Below are 20,265 nucleotides of genomic sequence, written 5' to 3' on the forward strand. Positions count from 1 at the left end.
GGATCAAGGATAAATGATATGAGCTGGAATGAGGGGTTGCATCTCAGTAGCTAGAAACTCGGCACAAGCCAGAGCATCCTGCTCGCTGTCCTCTGCGTCCCGGGCCGGAAAGCTGAGCGCCCGGAACCTTTATACGCCAGCTTTCCAGAACCCGGGCTCTATTAGGCGCTGCGCGGCGGCTTGCCGGAGCTGGTTGCCAGGGTGACGCCTGAGAAGATGGCTGCTGCGTCTTCGTCGGATTCCGACAGCGGCAGAGCTGAGAGGTGAAGGCTGGGGCCCTTGAGGCCTCTTTTCCTACCCATGTGAAGAGGGTGCCCTGGTCCCCGGGATCTGGGCTCCTGCGGTTCTCAGCAGCGCTGGCGGTCCTTGAAGGGCTCTTAGAGATCAAGTGGGGAAACTGAGACCCAAGGAGTGAATGGGTGCGTGTGGGTGACTCGAGGTCACTCTGTGCGCCGGTGATGGAGCCTGGACTTGGACCCAGATGTTCTATACCCCTAGTTCAAAGCTGCCTACACACCTCATTCTCAGAAACTAGCTCCGGCAAGTTTTCTTCCCCTCCCTTGGGATTCATCTTCCGCGCCCCCCGCAACTCTTTCCCTCTTCTCCCAGCAGTGAAGCCAGTTCGAAATGGCTGGATGCACACTACGACCCCATGGCCAACATCCACACCTTTTCCGCCTGCCTGCGTGAGTCTCTGGGACCAGGAACCCCGGTTCTTGGGGGACGGAGGAGTCAGATGGTTCTGTAGGGAAGCCTCTAGAATTCTGAGACCCTGGCTTATGGCTGTTTTATGTTTTCCAGAGCTGGCAGATTTGCATGGGGACGGGGAGTACAAGGTAAGCATATCACCCCAGAGGTGAGACTTCCCGATGGCTCCAAAGAAGCTCAGCATAATCTGGAATTAACGTGTACTTTGAAAAAGCACATTTAGGGTTAAATTTTATTTTTAATGTGGAAAGTGAAGAGAACCTGTTGATTTCACAGTACAGACTGCGGAAAGTAAAGCAGAGCAAAATGCTGCCGGAAATTATACTAAGATAAAGCATCTTAATTTTGTTAGCTTGAAGTAATTCTTTACTGGAAGGGCACATTCCTTGGTTGGGGGTGGGGCGTTACTCTGGAGGGAAAGTAGAAGGGAGGAGAGTGAGAGTTTTGTGTTTATCAAAGGGACGGGAGAGGCCACAACAGTGAGAGGCCCTCGTACAGCAAAAGAAAAAAAAAAGGGCATAGGGACTTCCCTGGTGGTCCAGTGGTTAAGACTCCATGCTCCCAATGCAGGGGGCCTGGGTGTGATCCCTGGTCAGGGAACTAGATCCCACATGCCTCAACTAAAGATCCCACATGCCACAACTAAAGATCTCACATGCCACAACTATAAGACCCCAGTGCAGCCAAATAAATAATTTTTTTTTTTTTTAAGAAAAGGGCATAGATTTTAAGATTAGCCATGAGCTAATCATTGTTGAAGCTGGATGATGGGTATTTGGGGGTTCATTATATGAGTCTCTCTACTTTTGTATATGACTGAAATTTTTCCATAATAAAAAGGTTAAATTTTAAATTTAATTTAAAATATTAAAGTAAGTAAATAAAATGTAAATAAAGAAATAAAAAATTGGGGGACTTCCCTGTCAGTCCAGTGGTTAAGAGTCCACACTTCCAATGCAAGGTGCATGGGTTCAACCCCTGGTTGGGGAACTAAGATCCCACATGCCGCACGGGGTAGTCAAGAAAATATTTAAAAAAAGAAGAAAAATAGGGCTTCCCTGGTGGCACAGTGGTTGAGAGTCTGCCTGCCAATGCAAGGGACACGGGTTCATGCCCCGGTCCGGGAAGATCCCACATGCCGCGGAGCGGCTGGGCTCGTGAGCCATGGCCACTGAGCCTGTGCGTCCGGAGCCTGTGCTCCACAACGGGAGAGGCCACAACAGTGAGAGGCCCGCGTACCGCAAAAAAAAAAAAAGAAGAAGAAGAAAAATAGATTAAAAATTTTGAAGGCACAGGTTTTTAAAAGGTTGAGATATATATTGGGCTAAATAAAGGAAGCTAACATGTCTGGAGTAGACTCTCTTTGAGGCAGTTTCACATACATAGATATTATTTATTAGTGGGAAAATAGATTCTGAGAGGCTGAGTTTACTGAGTTTGTAAAAGGTGGCAGACCTGGGTCTGTCAACTCAGCCCTCAGCAAGGGCAGTGAACCCACAATGGGTGTGTTATGAGGGCAGCTTGAAGGGAGTCATACCCTACATGGACTTGGTGACTTTGGCCCCCAAATTCTTATCCATAAATCATTCAACAATCCGGCAAGCGTACAGTGAACCCCTTCTGTGTGTCAGGTGGTATGCACACACTAAACTCAGAAATGAGTCAGTCCATAGTCAGGAGATATAGACAATGCCCTTAATTCATCCATGATGTTGACTGAACACCTAGTGTATGCTTGGCGCTGGGCTGACAGCAGTGAAGGGTAGAGAAATCACAGACCCAATAACTAATGTGAAATGGTAATGCTTCTGTGTAATAACTTTTTCAATGGCTAGTTTGCTTACTGTCGATTCCAAGCATCTAACCCAGTGCCTGGCACAAATTAGATAATTGATAAATATTTTTGGGGTAGATGAGTGGATGCTAAAATAGAATATATGGAAATTATTACGGGAGCACCAATGAAAGAACAGTGACTCTATCAGGAGGCACTAGAGGGCAGTAACATGAACTGGTGCTGAAGGATGAATGAAGTGTCCCAAGAAGGCATGGAAGAGAGGAGGGCATTCCAGGCAGAGGGAACAGCACAAGCAGAGGCAGAGAGGCTTGGAAGTTCACAGCATATTTGGAAAGAGCAAATTTGAAATTAGAAAGTTGAGGCCAATATGAAATAATAGTTAAGACCACCGGCTTTGGATCCAGACAGACCTAGGTTCAGGTCCTAGCTCTACCACTTACTAGCCGGGTGCCTTTTACCTAACATCTCCAAGCCACGGCTTCCTCATTTGTGAAATGAGGCTAATAATCGTACCTACCTCACAGGTTGTTGCTAGGATTAAATGAAAGGATGCGTGAAGTTACTGGTGTGGCTCCTAGCACGCTGTACATGCTCAGAATCCGGGCGTTCTGTGGCAGCCCGCATTCTGGCTGGGGCATAGCATGGATAGGAAGGTGTTAGAAAACAAGGTGGGAACCAGATCAGAGGGGCCTTGAAGGCCTCACTCAGGAGAATGGGTTTGCATGGCAGCTACAGTGGCTTGGAGGGTGGAAAAGACAGGCTGAGGAGCTTGGTTCTCCTCTCTGGGTCCATAGGGCACATCCTGCTCTGCGTGATTGGTTCTGCATCTTTAGCTCTGTTCCCGTTTGGAAGCCAGGCCTCAGAGCCCAGATATGAGTTTCAGGCCCCCCAATGACCTCAGCAACTGTTCCAGTGTCTAGAACAGTGCCTGGCATGGAGCAGGCCCTGAAGAAATGTTTACTGAACAAACAATGAAAACATGAGCTGCCACCTACTCCTCGCTAGGTTCTCTAGTTGATTATCTCATTTGATTTTCACTACAAGTGTCATATGGTAGGTATTCCCCTTTTGCACGTGGGAAAACTGTGGCTCAGGAAGTTGCATCAGTTTTCCCAAGGTCACACAGCTTACAAGCCTTCTTGCAAAGCCTTTGCCCTTCCCCCACCCACCCATGGTGCGTTGTGAGCGTATATGAATGTGCACCAGCAAAACGCTAAGCCCATGAGGAGGGGCAGTAGGGGGGATGGTCTTTAGACCCTGAGCCAGGAATCAGCCAGCCTCTCTCTACAGCTGGTGGTGGGGGACCTTGGCCCAGGTGGGCAGCAGCCCCGCCTGAAGGTGCTTAAAGGGCCCACAGTGCTGAGCGAAAGCCCGCTACCTGCCCTGCCAGCCGCTGCTGCCACCTTCCTCATGGAGCAACACGAACCCCGGACACCAGCGCTGGCACTCGCGTCAGGCCCTTGTGTGTATGTGTATAAGAATCTCAGGCCCTACTTCAAGTTCAGCCTGCCCCAGTTGCCTCCAAACCCCCTGGAACAGGACCTTTGGAACCAGGCCAAAGAGGTGAGTGATGTGCGGGATGAGAACAAGAAGGCGAAGGTGGCAGCCTTGGGGTTGTCCTCGTTCCCTGCCTGGCTCTGGTGCTCACAGGCTGTACCTTCTTCCCATGCTGCCGCAGGACCGGATTGACCCCCTGACACTGAAGGAGATGCTGGAGGGCATCCGGTGAGATCCCACTTCCCCCTTCCTATGCCTCCTACCCCTCTCTCATTCCCCCACCCCTACGCCTTCATCCCAGAGCCCGCAGTCTGAACCCCAGGCCCTGTTCCTTAACTAAACCTGCCATGATGGTCCCTCTCCTTACAGGGAGAAGGCAGAGGTGCCTTTGTCTGTACAGTCACTCAGGTAAGGGCCCTCTGGAGGGCCAGGGCTCCAGAAGCTCCCAGCGGGGAGGGAGCGGCCCTGGAGTGGCCTGGGGAGGGCAGCCAGGCCCAAGGCATGCAGGTGTCAGTGCTCTGTGTGTCCAGGTTTCTGCAGCTGGAGCTGAGTGAAATGGAGGCATTTGTGAACCAGCACAAGTCCAAGTCCATCAGGCGGCAGGTACTGCCCCTCTCTTCTTATTTCCCTAGAAAAAATATGGACAGTTTTTTAAAAAGACGATGTAACATTAGTGGTAAATTCTACAGCCAAATGCGACTAGTTTTACTTTGCAGTTACCCTTCCACATATATAGTCACAAAGCTGCAGGGCTTCTACTTTCCAGTTAACAGTGACAGCTTTTTTTCTTTTTTTTAACAAATTTATTTATTTTCATTTAAAAAATTTTTTGCTGCATTGGGTTTTTGTTGCTGCACATGGGCTTTCTCTAGTTGCGGTGAGCGGGGGCTACTCTTCGTTGGCGGTGCACAGGCTTCTCATTGCAGTGGCTTCTCTTGTTGCGGAGCACGGGCTCTAGGCACGCGGGCTCAGTAGTTGTGGCTCATGGGCTTCGTTGCTCCACGGCATGTGGGATCTTCCCAGACCAGGGCTTGAACCTATGTCCCCTGCACTGGCAGGCAGATTCCTAACCACTGCGCCACCAGGGAAGCCCCACAGTGACAGCTTTGAATTGATATATAGTTATGTAGCTTTATACAACTTTTATCATCTTGGGGGTAAAGGTAATATATTTTCATTAAAGAAAACTTTGAAAATAAAGAGAAATATAAAGGAGAAATATAAGTGACTACACTCACTACTCAGAGGTACTCTTACCAGTTTGGTACATTTCCTTTATAAATATGCTTTTATATCCTGCTTCCCTTGAGTACATAACATTATATCTTGAGCATTAGTCTTGAAGAACTCCAGTTTTAATCAAGTGGCCCCTTGATTATTTCATTGATTATTCATTATTTCATTCATAGTTTATGTAACTATTCACATGCAGGTCATTGGAGAAGAAATGTCTCCTTTTTATGCACTTCATATTTTTATTAGTTATGCTTTTAATGGCTTTATTGATGATCCTATTCGTTGATGAACTCCAGTGGTTCCTGACCTAGGGGTTCCTGACCCTAGCCCAGAGATGGGCTCCCATAGCTGTCCCTGCATTTCAGAAAGCCGCAGGGGAACCGGCTACTTCCTGTAGAGGCCACGTGAGCCGAACACACTGACCAACACATACCTCAGCATTTAGCTAGCCTTAGTTCTGTGAGAAACATTGTTCTCTCCTGCCGAGCAGCAGCTGAGGTCCACAGGTGTCACTATCATTGAGTACTTTTAAAATCAAGAAGTAAATTAAGTAAGTATTGCTTAAAAGATGCAGTTTTGGGGAGGCCATCGTTCCAAGTGTGTGCATGGTTACATGATTGGGAGCCACTAACATCCATGTTTCTATAACTTTTCTCCTTCCACTAGGCATTGAGGATCATTCCTTTTTTTTTATCTTAAAGATAGTCACACAATGAACAGCTTTATCCAAAGAAACATTTTAGTCCCGCTAAATTATTTCCATAGGAGAAATTCCTAAAAAAGGGATCATCCCCTTCTCTTTTGTTTTCTCTCCAATCACAATTAGAAAAAGAACATATGCCCACTGTAGAAACTGTAGGAAGGCACAATGGAGAAATTAAACATCACCTATGATCTCATTGCCCAGAGATAACCAGTGTTTGTATTTAAGGGTTTAGCTTTCCAGCATGTTTTTTTATTCATATTTTTTTTTAAACTGGGATAATACTAACATAACTTTTTACCTGTGTTTTCTCTTAATACGTTAGAAGCATCCTCCCTGTCACTGAGTCTTCTTGTAAAATGTGATTTTTGTAAATGACTGCATGGGTTTTTTATCATACAGATAGTTTATAATTGACTTAGACAATCCTCTTTTGTTAGAAAGTTAGGTTTGTTGCAGTAAACACCTTTGTACATAAATCTTCTGTCACATCTCTGATACTCTTCCTCCTCCTTTGCCCTCTTTCTTCCTGGGGCATCCTGGGAGTCTCTGGGGGGATGGTGTGAGGGGAGCTACTGGGTGACCCCTGGAGTCCCTCTGCAGACAGTCATCACCACCATGACCACCTTAAAGAAGAACCTGGCTGACGAGGACGCTGTGTCCTGCCTGGTGCTGGGCACTGAGAACAAGGAGCTCCTGGTGCTGGACCCAGAAGCCTTCACTGTTTTGGCCAAGGTCAGTGTGGGGCCTGGCCGTGGGCACACCCGTGGCCCAGGCTCCATTCCCTCCCCTGTTCCCCAATATCTCCTGCCCCCCAGTTAGTTCTTGGTAATATGTGTTCACTGTAGAAAATTATAAAATGTAGATAAGCGTTAAGAAAGAGATATAGGGACTTGCCTGGCGGTCCAGTGGTTAAGACTCTGTGCTTCCACTGCAGGGGGCACGGGTTCAAGCCCTGGTCAGGGAACTAAGATCCCGCATGCCATGTGATGGGGCCACAAAAAAAAAAAAAGAAGAAGAAGAAAAGAAAAAGATATATATCCCCAAATCCCACCACCCACAGATAAGTCTTTGGCATAAGTCTTTCCAGACATTTTCATATTTAGACACAGATATATAACTTTACGTAATTTTTTTTTTTTTTACAAATATGGCCTCTTGGTATAGGATCATGTAAGCTACTGTTTCAATGTAGCAGAAGTTTATCAATATCTTTCCATATCTATATAAAACCACATCAGCCTTTGCAAAGGCCACACAACATCGATTATATAGATGTACCCTGTCACCTATTGTACATTTGTTTGCAGTTTTTTGCTATTATTAACACCACCTCAGTGGGCTTCCTTGCCCAAACATCTTTGTGTGCTTATCTAAATGCTTCCTTACGATGCATTCCTAGAAGTGGCCGAGTTTAGTCAAAGGGCTACATGTTACTGAGTTTCCTTCCAGAAAAACTGTACAAGTTTAAACTGTGACCAGCAGGGTGTGAGTGAGGAGATTGGGACTTGGAGGAATTACTTCCGGTCAGGGAAGGGCTGGGGCTCCAGGGAAATCAGGATGTTTGAGTCTGTTCTTTGCAGATCAGCCTACCCAGCGTCCCCGTCTTCCTGGAGGTTTCTGGCCAGTTCGATGTGGAGTTCCGTCTTGCTGCTGCCTGCCGCAACGGGAACATCTATATGCTGAGAAGGTAGCCACATCTGTGGTCTCTGGGGCCAGAGGAACATCTCAGAAACCTGGTGGTCTTGAGGGCTTGTAAGATAAGCAGGGGGCTTTAGGGCTGGAATGTGGGAATGGAAAGAGCTGAGAACTTCATATAGGAGGCAGAGCCCTTGAGCACAGGGGACATGTGGAGGCTCGTCCAATGGGGCCTGGCAAAGTGAGAGACTGGGCCGGGTGGCCGTAACACGAGTGATGCAATCAGATATTAGAAAAAATGAAAATAGTCTCTCATACTTGTTCTGTTGCTTTTATAGGTATGTGAAATTTTCTTATGCATTAGTTTGATATTTCTCAACAGTCACTTTTTTTAATTCAAGAAATGTTTTTGAGCACCTACTATGTATTAAGCATTGTATAAGGTATTGGGGATATATTGATGAACAAAACATTAACAAAGTCCCTGCCCTTGTGGGAAGATAGATATTAAAGTCAACAAACCAAGGTAATATTGCAAACTGGATGCATGCTATGGAGGAAAAATATAGGCTCAATGGGAAAAAACAATGGGGTCAGGGTGATCAGCGAATGCCTGTCTGGGGAGATGACTTGAAGGTTAAGAAGGAGCCAGTTGTTCAGAAAGTGAAGCAAGGGCTTCCCTCGTGGCGCAGTGGTTGAGAGTCCGCCTGCCGATGCAGGGGACACGGGTTCGTGCCCCAGTCCGGGAAGATCCCACGTGCCGCGGAGCGTGCCGCGGAGCGGCTGGGCCCATGAGCCATGGACGCTGAGCCTGTGCGTCTGGAGCCTGTGCTCTGCAAAAGTGAAGCAAGAGTGTTACAGGCAGAGGAAATTTAAGCGAACTCGAGGTGGGAAAGACATTGTCTTGTGCCACTCAAGCTTGGTGGCAAGACATGACGTAGAGACCAGGGTCGGCTCATGCAGGACCTGGTGGGACATGGTAAAGATTTTGTATTTTATCTGAAGTGCAGTAGAAAACTATTATGGGGTTTTACTCAGAAGAATGACATGACCCGTTTATATTTTTTAAAGATTACCGTGCTGGGTGGAGGGTAGATTGGAAGGAGTCCCGGAGACCAGTGGGGAAGCTCTCAGAGGAGTCATCAGGTGGGAGATGACTCTGGCTCAGACTTAAGCAAGGTGGGCTAGAGCCTGTGATGGACAGACAGGAATTATCCCTACTTTCTGGATAAGAGAAATTAAGACTCAGAGGCCAGGAAACCGAGAACAGTGCATTTACACAGAATAAACTCCTCGTGCTTTTCTGATGAATTACTAAACTGCGTCAGTCCATTACTTTGTCTAACCTGCAGTGCGCTCACTGTAAACTGGTAAGTGCCAGGTTATCACACAAATTACTGTGGTAAAGTTGAGAGGAAGACTAGGAGGGAAGACACACTTCCTGTTATCCAAGGTCATGCAGCTACTAAGTCACAGAGGTGGAACTAATAGCGCAGTCATCTGCTTGTGGGCCAAGGTTCCTGCCAGGATAGTCTGCGGGGCTTGGAAAGAGGAGGGTCAGCCGGGGAAGGAGAGAGGGTTCCTCTGGGGCTGGGAGAGTGTGTCTTTATTCCACAGAGACTCCAAGCGCCCCAAGTACTGCATCGAGCTGAGTGCCCAGCCTGTGGGGCTTGTCCGGGTTCACAAGGTCCTGGTGGTGGGCAGCAACCAAGACAGCCTGCATGGCTTCACCCACAAGGTGTGGCCTCTGGGCAAGCACCAGCCCCAGCCCCTCCACCCGTGCCTCCTTAGTCCCCCTCAGCAGGCGAGCCCTTCCGGCCTTCCCTTCCCAGCAACTCCAGCCACCCCTTGTTTCCACTCTTAAGCCCTGAGCCCCCTGCAGACACTTAGCCGTCCCCTGCCCCCCACGCAGGGTAAGAGGCTGTGGGCAGTGCAGATGCCCGCGGCCATCCTGACCATGAACCTCCTGGAGCAGCGCTCCCGGGGCCTGCAGGCCGTCATGGCCGGACTGGCCAACGGAGAGGTCCGCATCTACCGCGACAAGGCCCTGCTCAGCATCATCCGCACGCCGGTGAGCTGCTGCCTCCTCCTTGCCCCGCTCCCGCCTGTGGGGCCCCTTCGCTGCCTCTCCTGATCCCACTCCACCTGCCCCCCTTAACTTCTGATGCATTTTGAAAATATTCGTTGAGCATCCCATATGCACAACTCACTGTATTAGAAGGATAAATCAGTGACTGAATCCTTACTGTCGGGGAACTTACAGTCTGAAGTGATAGCCAGCTAGAGACACAGCCGATTCAAATACAAGGCAGACTAAAGCAGAGCAAAGCACTGAAAAAGCACAGAGGCAGCCCAGTGACTGGGGGCGGGGGGCGGTGAAGGATAAATGGGGATGGAACTCAGGAGCCATTTCACAGGGCAAACCACAATTCAGCTGGGCCTCGAAGCAGTCTGCTTCGATAAATGGAGTGGATAAATGGAGATAGAATATTCCAGACTGGAAATAACATGAACAAAGGCTGAGAGGCATGAGTGTTCTTTAAAGGAGTCCAGGTAGTTTGATGAATCTGGACCAGACTTTTTCAAACAAAATCAATTTAATAGGCCAGCAACAGAACCAGAAAAAAGAAGTTCAGAATATATCACATGTGAAACTTTGTGTACCTGTATGTATAAAGTGTCATATGTCACAATGTAAAATTGGAAAGCAGCTGGTTTGGACCACAGGCTGCTGGGAGGGCAGGCGGTGTGGTGTGTGGGTTGGGGAAAGGGCAGGGAGAGAACTGATAGAAAAGGCAGGTTGGCGTCAGATGCGGAAGGCCTTGAATGTCCTGACAAGGAGGGCAAAAGCCACTGGAGGTTTTTCAGCAGGGAATAGGTGTGGTCATATTTGTATTTTTGAAAGGCAGCAGAGGCAGCAGTGTGAAAGACACTGGGGAGGAAGACTAGGCTGGGAGACCTCTTAGAAAGCTGACCCCAAAGCCAGTGATGTTCAGTCTGGAACTGTGGCCGTGGCAGTGAGGAGGGGGCTGGGATTAGAGGCAGCGTGGCTCCAGGCCTCGCCTCACATCTCACCTCTTACATCATATCTGGGGTCTCCGAGCCTTATCCCCCTCCCGCCGGACTTGCTCTCCTCACTGAGTCATTTTCCCAGCTAAACTCTGACATCGCCACCGCAGGATGCAGTGACCAGCCTTTGCTTTGGCCGCTACGGGCGGGAAGATCACACCCTCATCATGACTACACGAGGTGAGGCGAGTCAGGCCCGGCAGGGGTTTTAAAGTTGGGAGTCAGTGAGATAGGCCAGATCCTGGGAAAGAAGAGGAGGCGGATGTGGAACATTGGTGGGCCTAGGTTTGGAAAGCAGGGCTTGCAGACACGTCCTGTCTGGCCTGGGCCTTCACTGGGGACAGCTCACCAGCAGTCTGATGTCACTACCTGGGGGCCAGGCCCTGGCTGTGTCACCAGGTCACCCCAGTATCCGCCACAATGCGGAACTGGAACATCACGGTGGTCAACAGATAACTACTAGGGAATTCCCTGGCGGTCCAGTGGTTAGGGCTCTGCACTTCCACTACAGGGGGCCCGGGTTCGATCCCTGGTCAGGGAAGTAAGATCCCGCAAGCAGAGTGGCACAGCCAAAAATAAACAAGTAAATCAGCTGCTAAATAAATGTATGAATTAATGGTAGGACACACTTCATTCCTTCCAGAAACTCAGAGTCTCAGCAGGAAGACTGAAATGGGTCGATATGAGACAGATTGTTTGGGAAGAAAGAATGGGAATGTAGGGTAGAAATGGGGAGGACAAATCTGCTTCTGCCTGTCCTCCTCCCTAGGTGGTGGCCTGATTATCAAGATCCTGAAGCGCACAGCAGTGTTTGTGGAGGGGGGAGGTGAAGCAGGTCCCCCACCAGCCCAGGCCATGAAACTCAACATGCCCCGAAAGACCCGGCTTTACGTGGATCAGACACTGCGAGAGCGGGAAGCCGGCACCGGTGAGATTCAGGCTGGCTCCTTCCTCTTCCTCCTCCCTTGCGCCAAAGCAGCAGGAACTGGGTGAATGCCGCCTGGGTGCCCTGAGCAGTGGGAGGAGACCTGGGTGAACCGGGTGGGTCTCATGCCTCTGGAAGCCCAGAGACAGCCTAGGAGGTACACCCTGCCAACAAAGAGCTACAGCTCGAGGGGGAAGGTGCTGTGGGTGAGGGCGAGAGCCCTTAGAATTCGAGGAGGGAGCAGCCACTTTTAGATGGAGGAATTCTCATGAGAGAAGTAGAATCTGATCGAGGTTCTTCCTTATCCTATTTGATTTTCCTGCTCTTTTTGTTCATTCATTCATTCATTCACTTAACACCTATGATTATGCCAGGCCTTGTGCCAAGTGCCTAGAATTAGGCCAGTCCCTACCTAAAGAGCTCGGTAGACCTTGCTAACTTCATGTTGCATGAAAGGTGTAGAAGAAGTCTCTGCAGAGGGCTGTGTGTTTGCCTGGGAGCCTGGGAAAGGCTTCAGAGAGAGATGGTATTGGATTTGACCCCAAAAGCTGATTATAAGCCTACCAGCCAGAGAGGGAGAGGGGAGGGCGATTCAGGAAGAGGCTTGGGAAAAGGCACAGGGCCCTACCTGGATCTAAGCAGCATCTGTCATGTGGCTGCGGGTGCAGTGCAGGAAGGCTCAGTGGCCAGTGGGGAGGCTGGGAAAGCAGGTCAGCTGGCTCCGAAAGGGTCTGGAATGCAAAGTTAAGATGTTTTGGTTTATTCCGTGTAGTGGAGAGATGGGAAAGATGTTAAGCAGAAAAATACAGTAACTCAACCCCCTCTGTCTTTGAAAGGAATCTGGCTTACAGTTTAAAGGATAAATTACAGGATAAAGAAAATAGCTAGCAGGCTGTTGTAGCCTAGAGAACCCAAGAGAAGCAGCTGATATATTAGAGAAATAATTAGGAAGTTCTCTAAGGTATAATGAAAATAGCAAGAATCAATAGCTTTTGTATATACCAACAGTATCCAGTTAGAAAAGAGAAAGTTTCCATTCACAATAGCAAAGAAATCCTTAGACGTAAACTTAATAAGAAAACATACAAAGTCTAATAAAGAAAATTATAAAACTGCTTTAAAGAACAGGAAAGACCACCTGAATATTTAAATGATGAGACTTACCAAGTCTCAGGGTAGTAAGACCTAAAGTTGTAAAGCTGTTGATTAGTTAACAGCTTCTGAAATTAATCTAGAAACATAGCAAAGTTACAGTTAAAATCCCAATGGGTTTTATTTTGAGGACTTGACCAGTTGATTCTAAGAGTAAATCTAAGAAGTTTGGGGAAAATAAGAATGAGGAGACTCAGCCCATCAGATAGCAGAATGAACTATGAAGCTGTAGGAATTAGCAGCTGTGGCATCAGTATGGGAATTGATACAGCTCAGTGGCACGTTTAGGAAGTCCAGAAACAGACCCTTGTACGTGTGGAAAGTCAGTATATGATAGGTGTGTCATTTTAAATTAGTGGGGGAAGGAGAGACTGTCCAAGAAACATAATTAGGACAACTTGTTTCTAGAAAAAAAGTTAGAACTCTACCTCATACCAAACACAAAATTTAATTCTGGGTAAATTAAAAATAAACTGTGAAAGTATTAGAGGAAAAAGGAAAGATGAAAGGATGGGGTAACATAAAGATGGAAGCTTCTGAATGGCAGAAGGCTCCTCACAGGCACAAGGAGCAAGGACAGACTGGCTGACCACGGTGCTCAGTCTGGAAAGTAGGGACAGTGAGATGGAGGGGAGGGAGCGGGCTCTGGAGAGGCCCCGAGGAAGGGTCATCCGACCTTGGAAAATGATTAGCTGTGAGGGGTGAACCTGGGTGACTTGATGGATGGGGATGCAGTGACGGAGTTAGGGAAATGAGGTTGGTTTCCGCAGCGTTGAGCTCCAGGGGTTGATGGGACGTCCAGGTGGAGGCGCCCATCAGGCAGTTAGAAGCAGCAGGCAGGCCGGGCACTGAGCTGCCCAAGATGAGTGCACAGTACCAGGTGCAGACGCGGGCCGGACCCTGATGCACCCCTGCCCTCAGGAGCTCGCTGTTGTTCCTCTTTGGGGTGGTCACAGCCAGGGCAGGACATGTATGGGGCAGCGAGGAAGACAGAGGATGAGAAGAAGACCAAGGACAAAACTCGAGGGAACCCCAGCCCTTACTAGAAGGAGCCAGCAAAGGAGGCTGCGGTTGTGTGGGCAGCCAGGTGGTGGGAGAACCAGGAAAGAGGAGCAGGGAGTGGTCCGCAGCGTCCAGTGTCACCAGAGGCTGGCTGTGGGACCTCAGTCCTCCTGTTGCCCACATTACCAGCCTCTGCCCACTGTGCCTTCCTCTCGCACTCTCCCCACGGCCGCCTGAGCAGCACCCTCTCCCCCAGCCCTGCCCCCTCCTCCTGCCTCACGTCCAGCATCGGCCCTTTGTGTGCCTCCTCAGCCATGCACCGGAGCTTCCAGGCAGACCTCTACCTGCTGCGCCTCCGGGCCGCCCGTGCCTACGCGCAGGCCCTCGAGTCCAGCCTGAGCCCCGTGTCTGCGACAGCGCGGGAGCCGCTCAAGCTGCACGCTGTGGTGAGCACCCACGTGGCGGGGGGCATCAGGCCGCCTCAGGGCCAGAAGGGCAGAGGTCAGGGCTGTGCGGGCACCCCTCGGCCCAGGAGCAAATCCCAAGGCAACTAGGCCCCGTGCCCCTTCTCACCTTCCCACAGGCCCAGGGCCCAAGTCTCGCGTCCTCCTCTGTGAGAGCGCTCTCACCTCTTTCCTGTGCTGCCTCTTCCCCTTGGCTGGCCGCAGAGTGGGGCACGCTCTCCAGCCCCCTTATTCCATGCGGTGCCTCAGACGAGCCCCCAGACTTGGGGCAGGGCACACAGGTAGTCACCTTGGGCTGTTTCTTCCCAGGAGCCTTGAGGGACTCTTACAGCTGTGGTACAGGGAAGAAACCTGTTCATTTCGGTAACTGCCGGCAGCCCAAGGAGTTGGGACTGCCCAGTACTGGGAAGGGGCCATCCTGAGACTTACACTGGCACAAGGAGGATGAGGGCCCCTTGTACTCAGACACAAGTGACCTCAAGGTCGTCAGGGCTCCAGCCAGCTCTGAATGGGTCCCTGAGGTGTGCTGTCTGATCCAGTTGGGCTTCTGATATCTCTTTCCCTAAAGAAAGTAGATAGATACAGAGAGGAAGCGGCTGCAGAGCAGTCGAGGATAAGAGGGAGGAAAGTGAAATCCTTGCAGCCACCAGAGGACGAGAGGAGGAGGTTGGGCCAGGCCCTGCGAAGAGCGAGGTGGGGCAGGGCACGGACACAGGTGGGAGCCAGGGCCGGCTTCCCCAGGCCAACTGTGCCTCCGACCAACTTGCTGGGTGGCCTCGGTCGAGCCCCTTCTCCGCTCTGGGATTTGGCTCATCCGTTGCACACGGAGCCAAGCTTCTGAGCTCCGTGCCTTTTGAGGGGCGGATGGACAGTGCGTTAGAGTGGTTCAAGGAAGGTGACTTGAGGGCGCTGATGGGGGAGCGGGCGGGCAGGGCCGGGGTAGGCCATATTCGGCCCCCAAGGCCACTAGGTCCTACGGGCTTTCTCCCCACCCCGCCCTCTGCACAGGTTCAGGGCCTGGGCCCCACCTTTAAGCTCACCCTTCACCTGCAGAACACCTCAACAGCCCGACCCATCCTGGGGCTGCTGGTCTGCTTCCTGTACAACGAGGGGCTCTATGCTCTGCCCCGGGCCTTCTTCAAGGTACTGGACCCACCTTACTGAGACCTGGAGTGAGAAAGGGTGGGCAGGGCCGGATTAGATGTCTGCAGGTCAGAGGTGAGGGAGCTGGCAAGTGGCTACAGCCACAGACCAGACTAGGGTGCAGCAGGGGCCCTGGGGAGAGCCCCCGAGACCTGCCTCAGCTGCTTTTCTCCCAGCCTGTGAGAGGTCTCAGGGAGGCACACCGAAGGTTCTGGGAGAACAGTGAGAGTCCAGGCCTCACCGGTGCTGCTCTCAGAAGCCTGTTGGTGCTCTGGGGTCCCAGAGCCCACCTTGTTTTCTAGCCACTCCTGCAGCAGGAATGGGAGCCCCACGGAGACTCTTCCAGAGTGAAGAGCCTTGTTTCCCCCCAGCTCCAGGTTTGACCCTAAGTTGGAAGGACCAGAAACTGAGAAAGACTTTGGGATGTGAAAGAAATAGCCCTGGACTTGGTTGGAGGTTTAGGTTTAGGGACTTCCCTGGTGGCCCAGTGGGTAAGACTCCACGTTTCCCCTACAGGGGGCACGGGTTCGATCCCTGGTCGGGGAACTAAGATCCCGCCTGCTGTGCGGTGTGGCCAAAAGAAAAAAAAAAAAAGGTTTAGCTTTAATTAGGGACATGCATGCAGCCCTGCGGCATTCACTCCCCCCACTGAGCCCACATCCTCCTCAAACTGGCTTGTCATCCCTGCCCACCCTGCCAGGGCACACTGAAGTTCAGCTGGGACGACAGGTATGAGAGTGCTTTGGAATCTACCAAACACTGTCTAGGCGTGAGGGCTGACTTCTTTACCTCTTTGTCCCCAAACTTAGGTCCCCTTGCTGGTGCCAGGGCTCAGCTACCCTCTGGAGACCTTTGTGGAGAGTCTTAGTGACAAGGGCATCTCAGACATTATCAAGGTATGTTGCCGGTTGGTACTAGTTGGGGAGGTCAGTGTGAGTGAGTGCGGACAAGGCCCCCGGGTGGCTGCCAGGATAGGGTGGGTGTCTGCCCAGTAGAGGCCTCCCCGCCTCCCTCTCCCCTTTGACAGAGCCCTGCACTAGGGCCAGTGCAGACCAGACCGTGCTTGGCCTTTGCAGGAGCAGGGGTAAAGGGGGAATGCCCCCTACTACCTGGGGCACCTTCTCCATAGGTGCTGGTGCTCCGAGAAGGCCAGAGCGCACCCCTGCTCAGCGCCCATATCAACATGCCTGTGAGTGAGGGGCTGGCAGCTGCCTGACGCCTGAGCCCGTGTGAAAGCCCCTGTGGAATCAGGACCAGGGAGTTCCAGCCCCTCCCACTAAGTCGGGCAGAGTCCACGGCCCCAGGCCCACTCCAGTGCAGCAGGGTGCTGGGCGACAGCCTCCCTCTCCTCTCCTAGAGCCCCTTTCTCACCACCCTGACCGCTGGGTGACCTGTAGCAGCAGGGCAGTGAGTCCCCAGGAGGCTGGGCTCCGTCCTCCTCAGGGAAACCCAGGCATTGGCCCTTTGGGCTCTCTCTTCTCCCCACTTTTCCCCAGAAGCCACTCCCAGGTCTGAAGGCAGAGTTCTGAAGTGCTCGAGGTGAGATGAGGGCATAGGCCCAGCCTCCTCGTCTGCCGCTTCCCTTAGGCATGTCACTCTGCTTCTGCGGCAGAATTGGCTGGGGCCTTGCCTGAGACAATCAGAGGCTCTTCTTGGGTGAGACTGAGCCCCCTGTTGCTCCCTGGGGTTCCAGAGGCTTGGCTCCTCCCAGCTCAGCTTGCAGGCAAAACACATGCTCTGATCTCCCCTCGTGAGCTCAGCAGGGGGCCCCGGGAATAGCTGCCTTCCCACAGGAAGTCCTGGGCTCAGCCAGGGTCTCAGGCCTGTGATGCTCCATGAAGATCGCCAAGGGAGAAGCTGCTGCGGGGGGCAGAGAGCGCCGTGCAGGAGCTAGTGGCCCCAGCCCCCCACCAGGCTTCTGAGGACCACACAGCTGCTGCTCCCGACCTGGATGCTCGTGCCCAGAAAGCACCCCAGGAGAGGAAGGCTCAGAGAGACAGAGCAGAGGTGGGGCCGCGGCACACAGGAGGGGCGTCTCTGGGGTCCTGGGGAGGGGGTTTGGGAGGCAGAAGCCTAGAACTGCCAGTCAAGATGCTCTTCTGTGCCCCGGAGCCCAGATCGGTCAGGTGAGGGGCAGGTTCACTGGGCAGTGGCCACAGTGTGAGATTCACTGGAAAGGCATGGACCATAGGCGTTGAGTCAGGTTGAAGACTGAATGAAGGTACATGTTTAGACCTTAAGCATCAGAGACCCACAGTCTGGGCCCTTGGTGCTTCCTGGAGCCCCCTGGCTAGTCTGCCTGGCCTGCCTCACAGCCTTCTTTTGAGTTAGCGCTGCCAGGGCCGCCCTGAGCCATTTGTGAGCCAGGAACCCTACTGCCTGAGGAAGGACCTGTATCTTCTGTCTGACCAGGTACAGGCTAGCATGTGGCAGACAGCTCAGGCTTGTGGGAAGTACCCAAATCCCTGTGTGTTTCAGTTTCCCCAAGCGTAAAATGAGGCAGTTTGACCAGCTTCAGCTCTAACATCCTAGAGTTGGCAGCCCCTCTAGAGGAAACAAGGAGTCAACTCCAGAAAGTAAGTGCAGGAGTAAGTGCAGAGCTTTTGCTCTTGAGACCAAGGGCCCCAAGCTGATTGATTCTGCCGGGCAACAGCCTCTGTGCCGGAGACAGTGAGGGACAGCCCACAGTCACCCCCTGTCCTCCCCAGGGAATGCATTCTGGGGCCAGTTTAAGAGAAGCAAGGGGACTGGACCAGAGAAAGAGCCCCATCCCCTCCTCTCTGCAGAGTCCAGCCACTCGCAAACAAACCAATTGGATCAGGGTGGTCTGGACTTTCTAGATCAAGCTGACTGAGGCACAGTTGGAATAAGCAGGAGGTTTCGTCTGGAAATGGAAAGACAGGTAGAGCGAGTGTCGCTGTCGGTCAGAGAGATTTCAGCTTAACCTGAAGAGTCTTCTGAGACAGCTTATCAGAGATGGAAGGGCCTGCCCTAGCAGGTATTGGGCCCCTTGTCACTGGAGCTGTCACTGGGGCTGGGCCAGATGACCTCACAATCCCTTTCACCCCGGTGAAGTGATGAACTGTGTGAACTCGGAACAAAGAAGTCTGATCTGGGTTCAACTCATAGTTATTCATGATGATGAAAGCGGAGAAACTATTCCTAAGCCCGACCTAACGTGAGTTTATATGATATAATACAATGCACCTATTATTAAAAAATATGTGAATTGTACTGGTCTGGACAGTGTAAGTAAAGCAATGCAAAGCGAGAAACTGTGCATGATACCCAATGCCCTCACCAGTTAGAGCTCCAAGAAGCTGTACGTTAAGGATGAGGAGAGTGGTGCTGCCTTTTTTTTTAAGTATCTAAAAACATGGACCTACTTGGTACTATGGAATTAGGCAGTTTAGGACAAGAAAACAGCCTCTCAGGAATTTCCTGGTGGTCTAGCAGTTAGGACTCGCGCTTTCACTGCAGCGGCCCGTGTTCAGTCCCTGGTCAGGGAACTAAGATCCTGCAAGCCTCTCCCCATTCCCCAGTACTGCTCCCATGCTACAGTTCTCTTAGCTATTCTTTAAATATGTTTATGCTTAGACATTATTTCTTGGCTCCCTATCGTAATAGATGAGGCTTATAGCTCTCTTGTGGGAGCACCCTGCCCTCTCCTTTTCTCCCCAGTTTTTAGGTAAATTCATACTCACTGTTTGGATTACTGTGTGAAAGTTATCTACTTATTACAGAGCCAAGGATTGGGCTATAATTAAATTACCTTTTTTGTGTACTTATTTTTCATGGAGTTAATAATTGCCCTGTTTTTTTCATTTGCTTAGTTTTCTATATTATACCGATTGCTAATTCTTCCTCCTCCCAGTCTGACAGTTCCTCTTTTTTCTGTACACTTCTGTTCATCCCCCGCCTAAGTGAATGCTGTTGGCTCTCTAGAACTGCAGCGAGCACTTCTCCTGAGAGTTCTGTTTGCCATGTTCTGGGCTAGATTCCCTAATTCCTGGACCCCCATGTCTTTTTTCATAATTCTTCCATTTTTGGTCAGGGAACTAACATCCCACATGCTTCATGGCATGGCCAAAAAATAATAATTTGAAAAAAAACACTTGGGCTTCCCTGGTGGCATAATGGTTAGGAATCTGCCTGCCGATGCAGGGGACACGGGTTCAAGCCCTGATCCGGGAAGATCCCACATGCTGCAGAGAAACTAAGCCCATGTGCCACAACTACTGAGCCTGCACTCTAGAACCCGCGAGCCACAACTACCGAAGCCCGCACACCTAGAGCCCGTGCTCTGCAACAAGAGAAGCCACCGCAATGAGAAGCCCGCACGCTGCAATGAAGAGTAGCCCCCACTCGCCGCAGCTAGAGAAAGCCCATGGGCAGCAACAAAGACCCAACGCAGCCATAAATAAATAAATAAGCAAAAAATAAATTATTTTTAAAAAAACTTAAAATGTAAGACAGCAAGAGTATATAAAATGAGCAGGCAAACTTGAAAAAGAACCAAACAGAACCTCTAGAAATGAAAAATAAAACATTTGACACATAAAACTCGATGAGTTGGTACAACCACAAAAACAAACAAAAACCAAAAAAACTTCAATAGATTGGTGTAGCAGTTGATGAAAGACTTAATTGGAAGATAGATTTGTGGAAATTATTCAGAATGCCAGAAACAGAGAAAATAGGAGCTATTAAGAGACAAGGAGGGGGACTTGCCTGGTGGTCCAGTGGCTAAGACTCTGTGCTAGAACTGATGAAAGACATCAATTCATAGAATCAAGAAACCTAAGGAATCTCATTTAGGTAAATAAAAAGAAAACCACACTTGGACGCATCACAGTAAAATGTAGAATACCAAAGACAAAAAAATCTTAAAAGCAGTTGGAGACAGAAAGTATCTTCAAAGGAACAGTAA

General features: G+C 50.5%; 1 protein-coding gene and 1 long non-coding RNA gene across 9 annotated transcripts in view; one reads left to right on the forward strand and one right to left on the reverse strand.

Annotated features, from left to right (window-relative positions):
• The window catches only part of BBS1 (Bardet-Biedl syndrome 1), a 26,531-nt gene continuing 6,266 nt past the window's right edge, over positions 1-20,265 (forward strand). Inside the window, exons 1-17 of one of the 8 annotated variants that reach the window (XM_032642065.1) lie at positions 1-263; positions 610-686; positions 802-836; positions 3,797-4,069; positions 4,185-4,231; positions 4,373-4,411; positions 4,534-4,606; positions 6,546-6,677; positions 7,526-7,632; positions 9,198-9,318; positions 9,493-9,651; positions 10,760-10,829; positions 11,419-11,577; positions 14,041-14,174; positions 15,201-15,335; positions 16,145-16,231; positions 16,465-19,460. In XM_032642065.1, coding sequence (XP_032497956.1) covers positions 217-263; positions 610-686; positions 802-836; positions 3,797-4,069; positions 4,185-4,231; positions 4,373-4,411; positions 4,534-4,606; positions 6,546-6,677; positions 7,526-7,632; positions 9,198-9,318; positions 9,493-9,651; positions 10,760-10,829; positions 11,419-11,577; positions 14,041-14,174; positions 15,201-15,335; positions 16,145-16,231; positions 16,465-16,551 — 1,782 coding nt within the window. In that variant the 5' untranslated portion in view covers positions 1-216 and the 3' untranslated portion in view covers positions 16,552-19,460. Of the gene's footprint in view, positions 264-609; positions 687-801; positions 837-3,796; positions 4,070-4,184; positions 4,232-4,372; positions 4,412-4,533; positions 4,607-6,545; positions 6,678-7,525; positions 7,633-9,197; positions 9,319-9,492; positions 9,652-10,759; positions 10,830-11,418; positions 11,578-14,040; positions 14,175-15,200; positions 15,336-16,144; positions 16,232-16,464; positions 19,461-20,265 lie in introns of those variants that run through there. The other 7 variants (XM_032642068.1, XM_032642067.1, XM_032642069.1 and 4 more) reach the window with 7 other exon arrangements.
• Positions 11,522-15,202, reverse strand: LOC116758827. The gene is made up of 4 exons (XR_004351246.1): positions 14,622-15,202; positions 14,358-14,523; positions 12,203-12,305; positions 11,522-11,658 (listed from the first exon to the last, which is right to left on the reverse strand). It is a non-coding gene; the product is annotated as an uncharacterized LOC116758827 (long non-coding RNA).

The sequence above is a fragment of the Phocoena sinus genome, chromosome 8 (assembly GCF_008692025.1).
Source record: "Phocoena sinus isolate mPhoSin1 chromosome 8, mPhoSin1.pri, whole genome shotgun sequence".
NCBI classification, from domain to species: Eukaryota; Metazoa; Chordata; class Mammalia; order Artiodactyla; family Phocoenidae; genus Phocoena; species Phocoena sinus.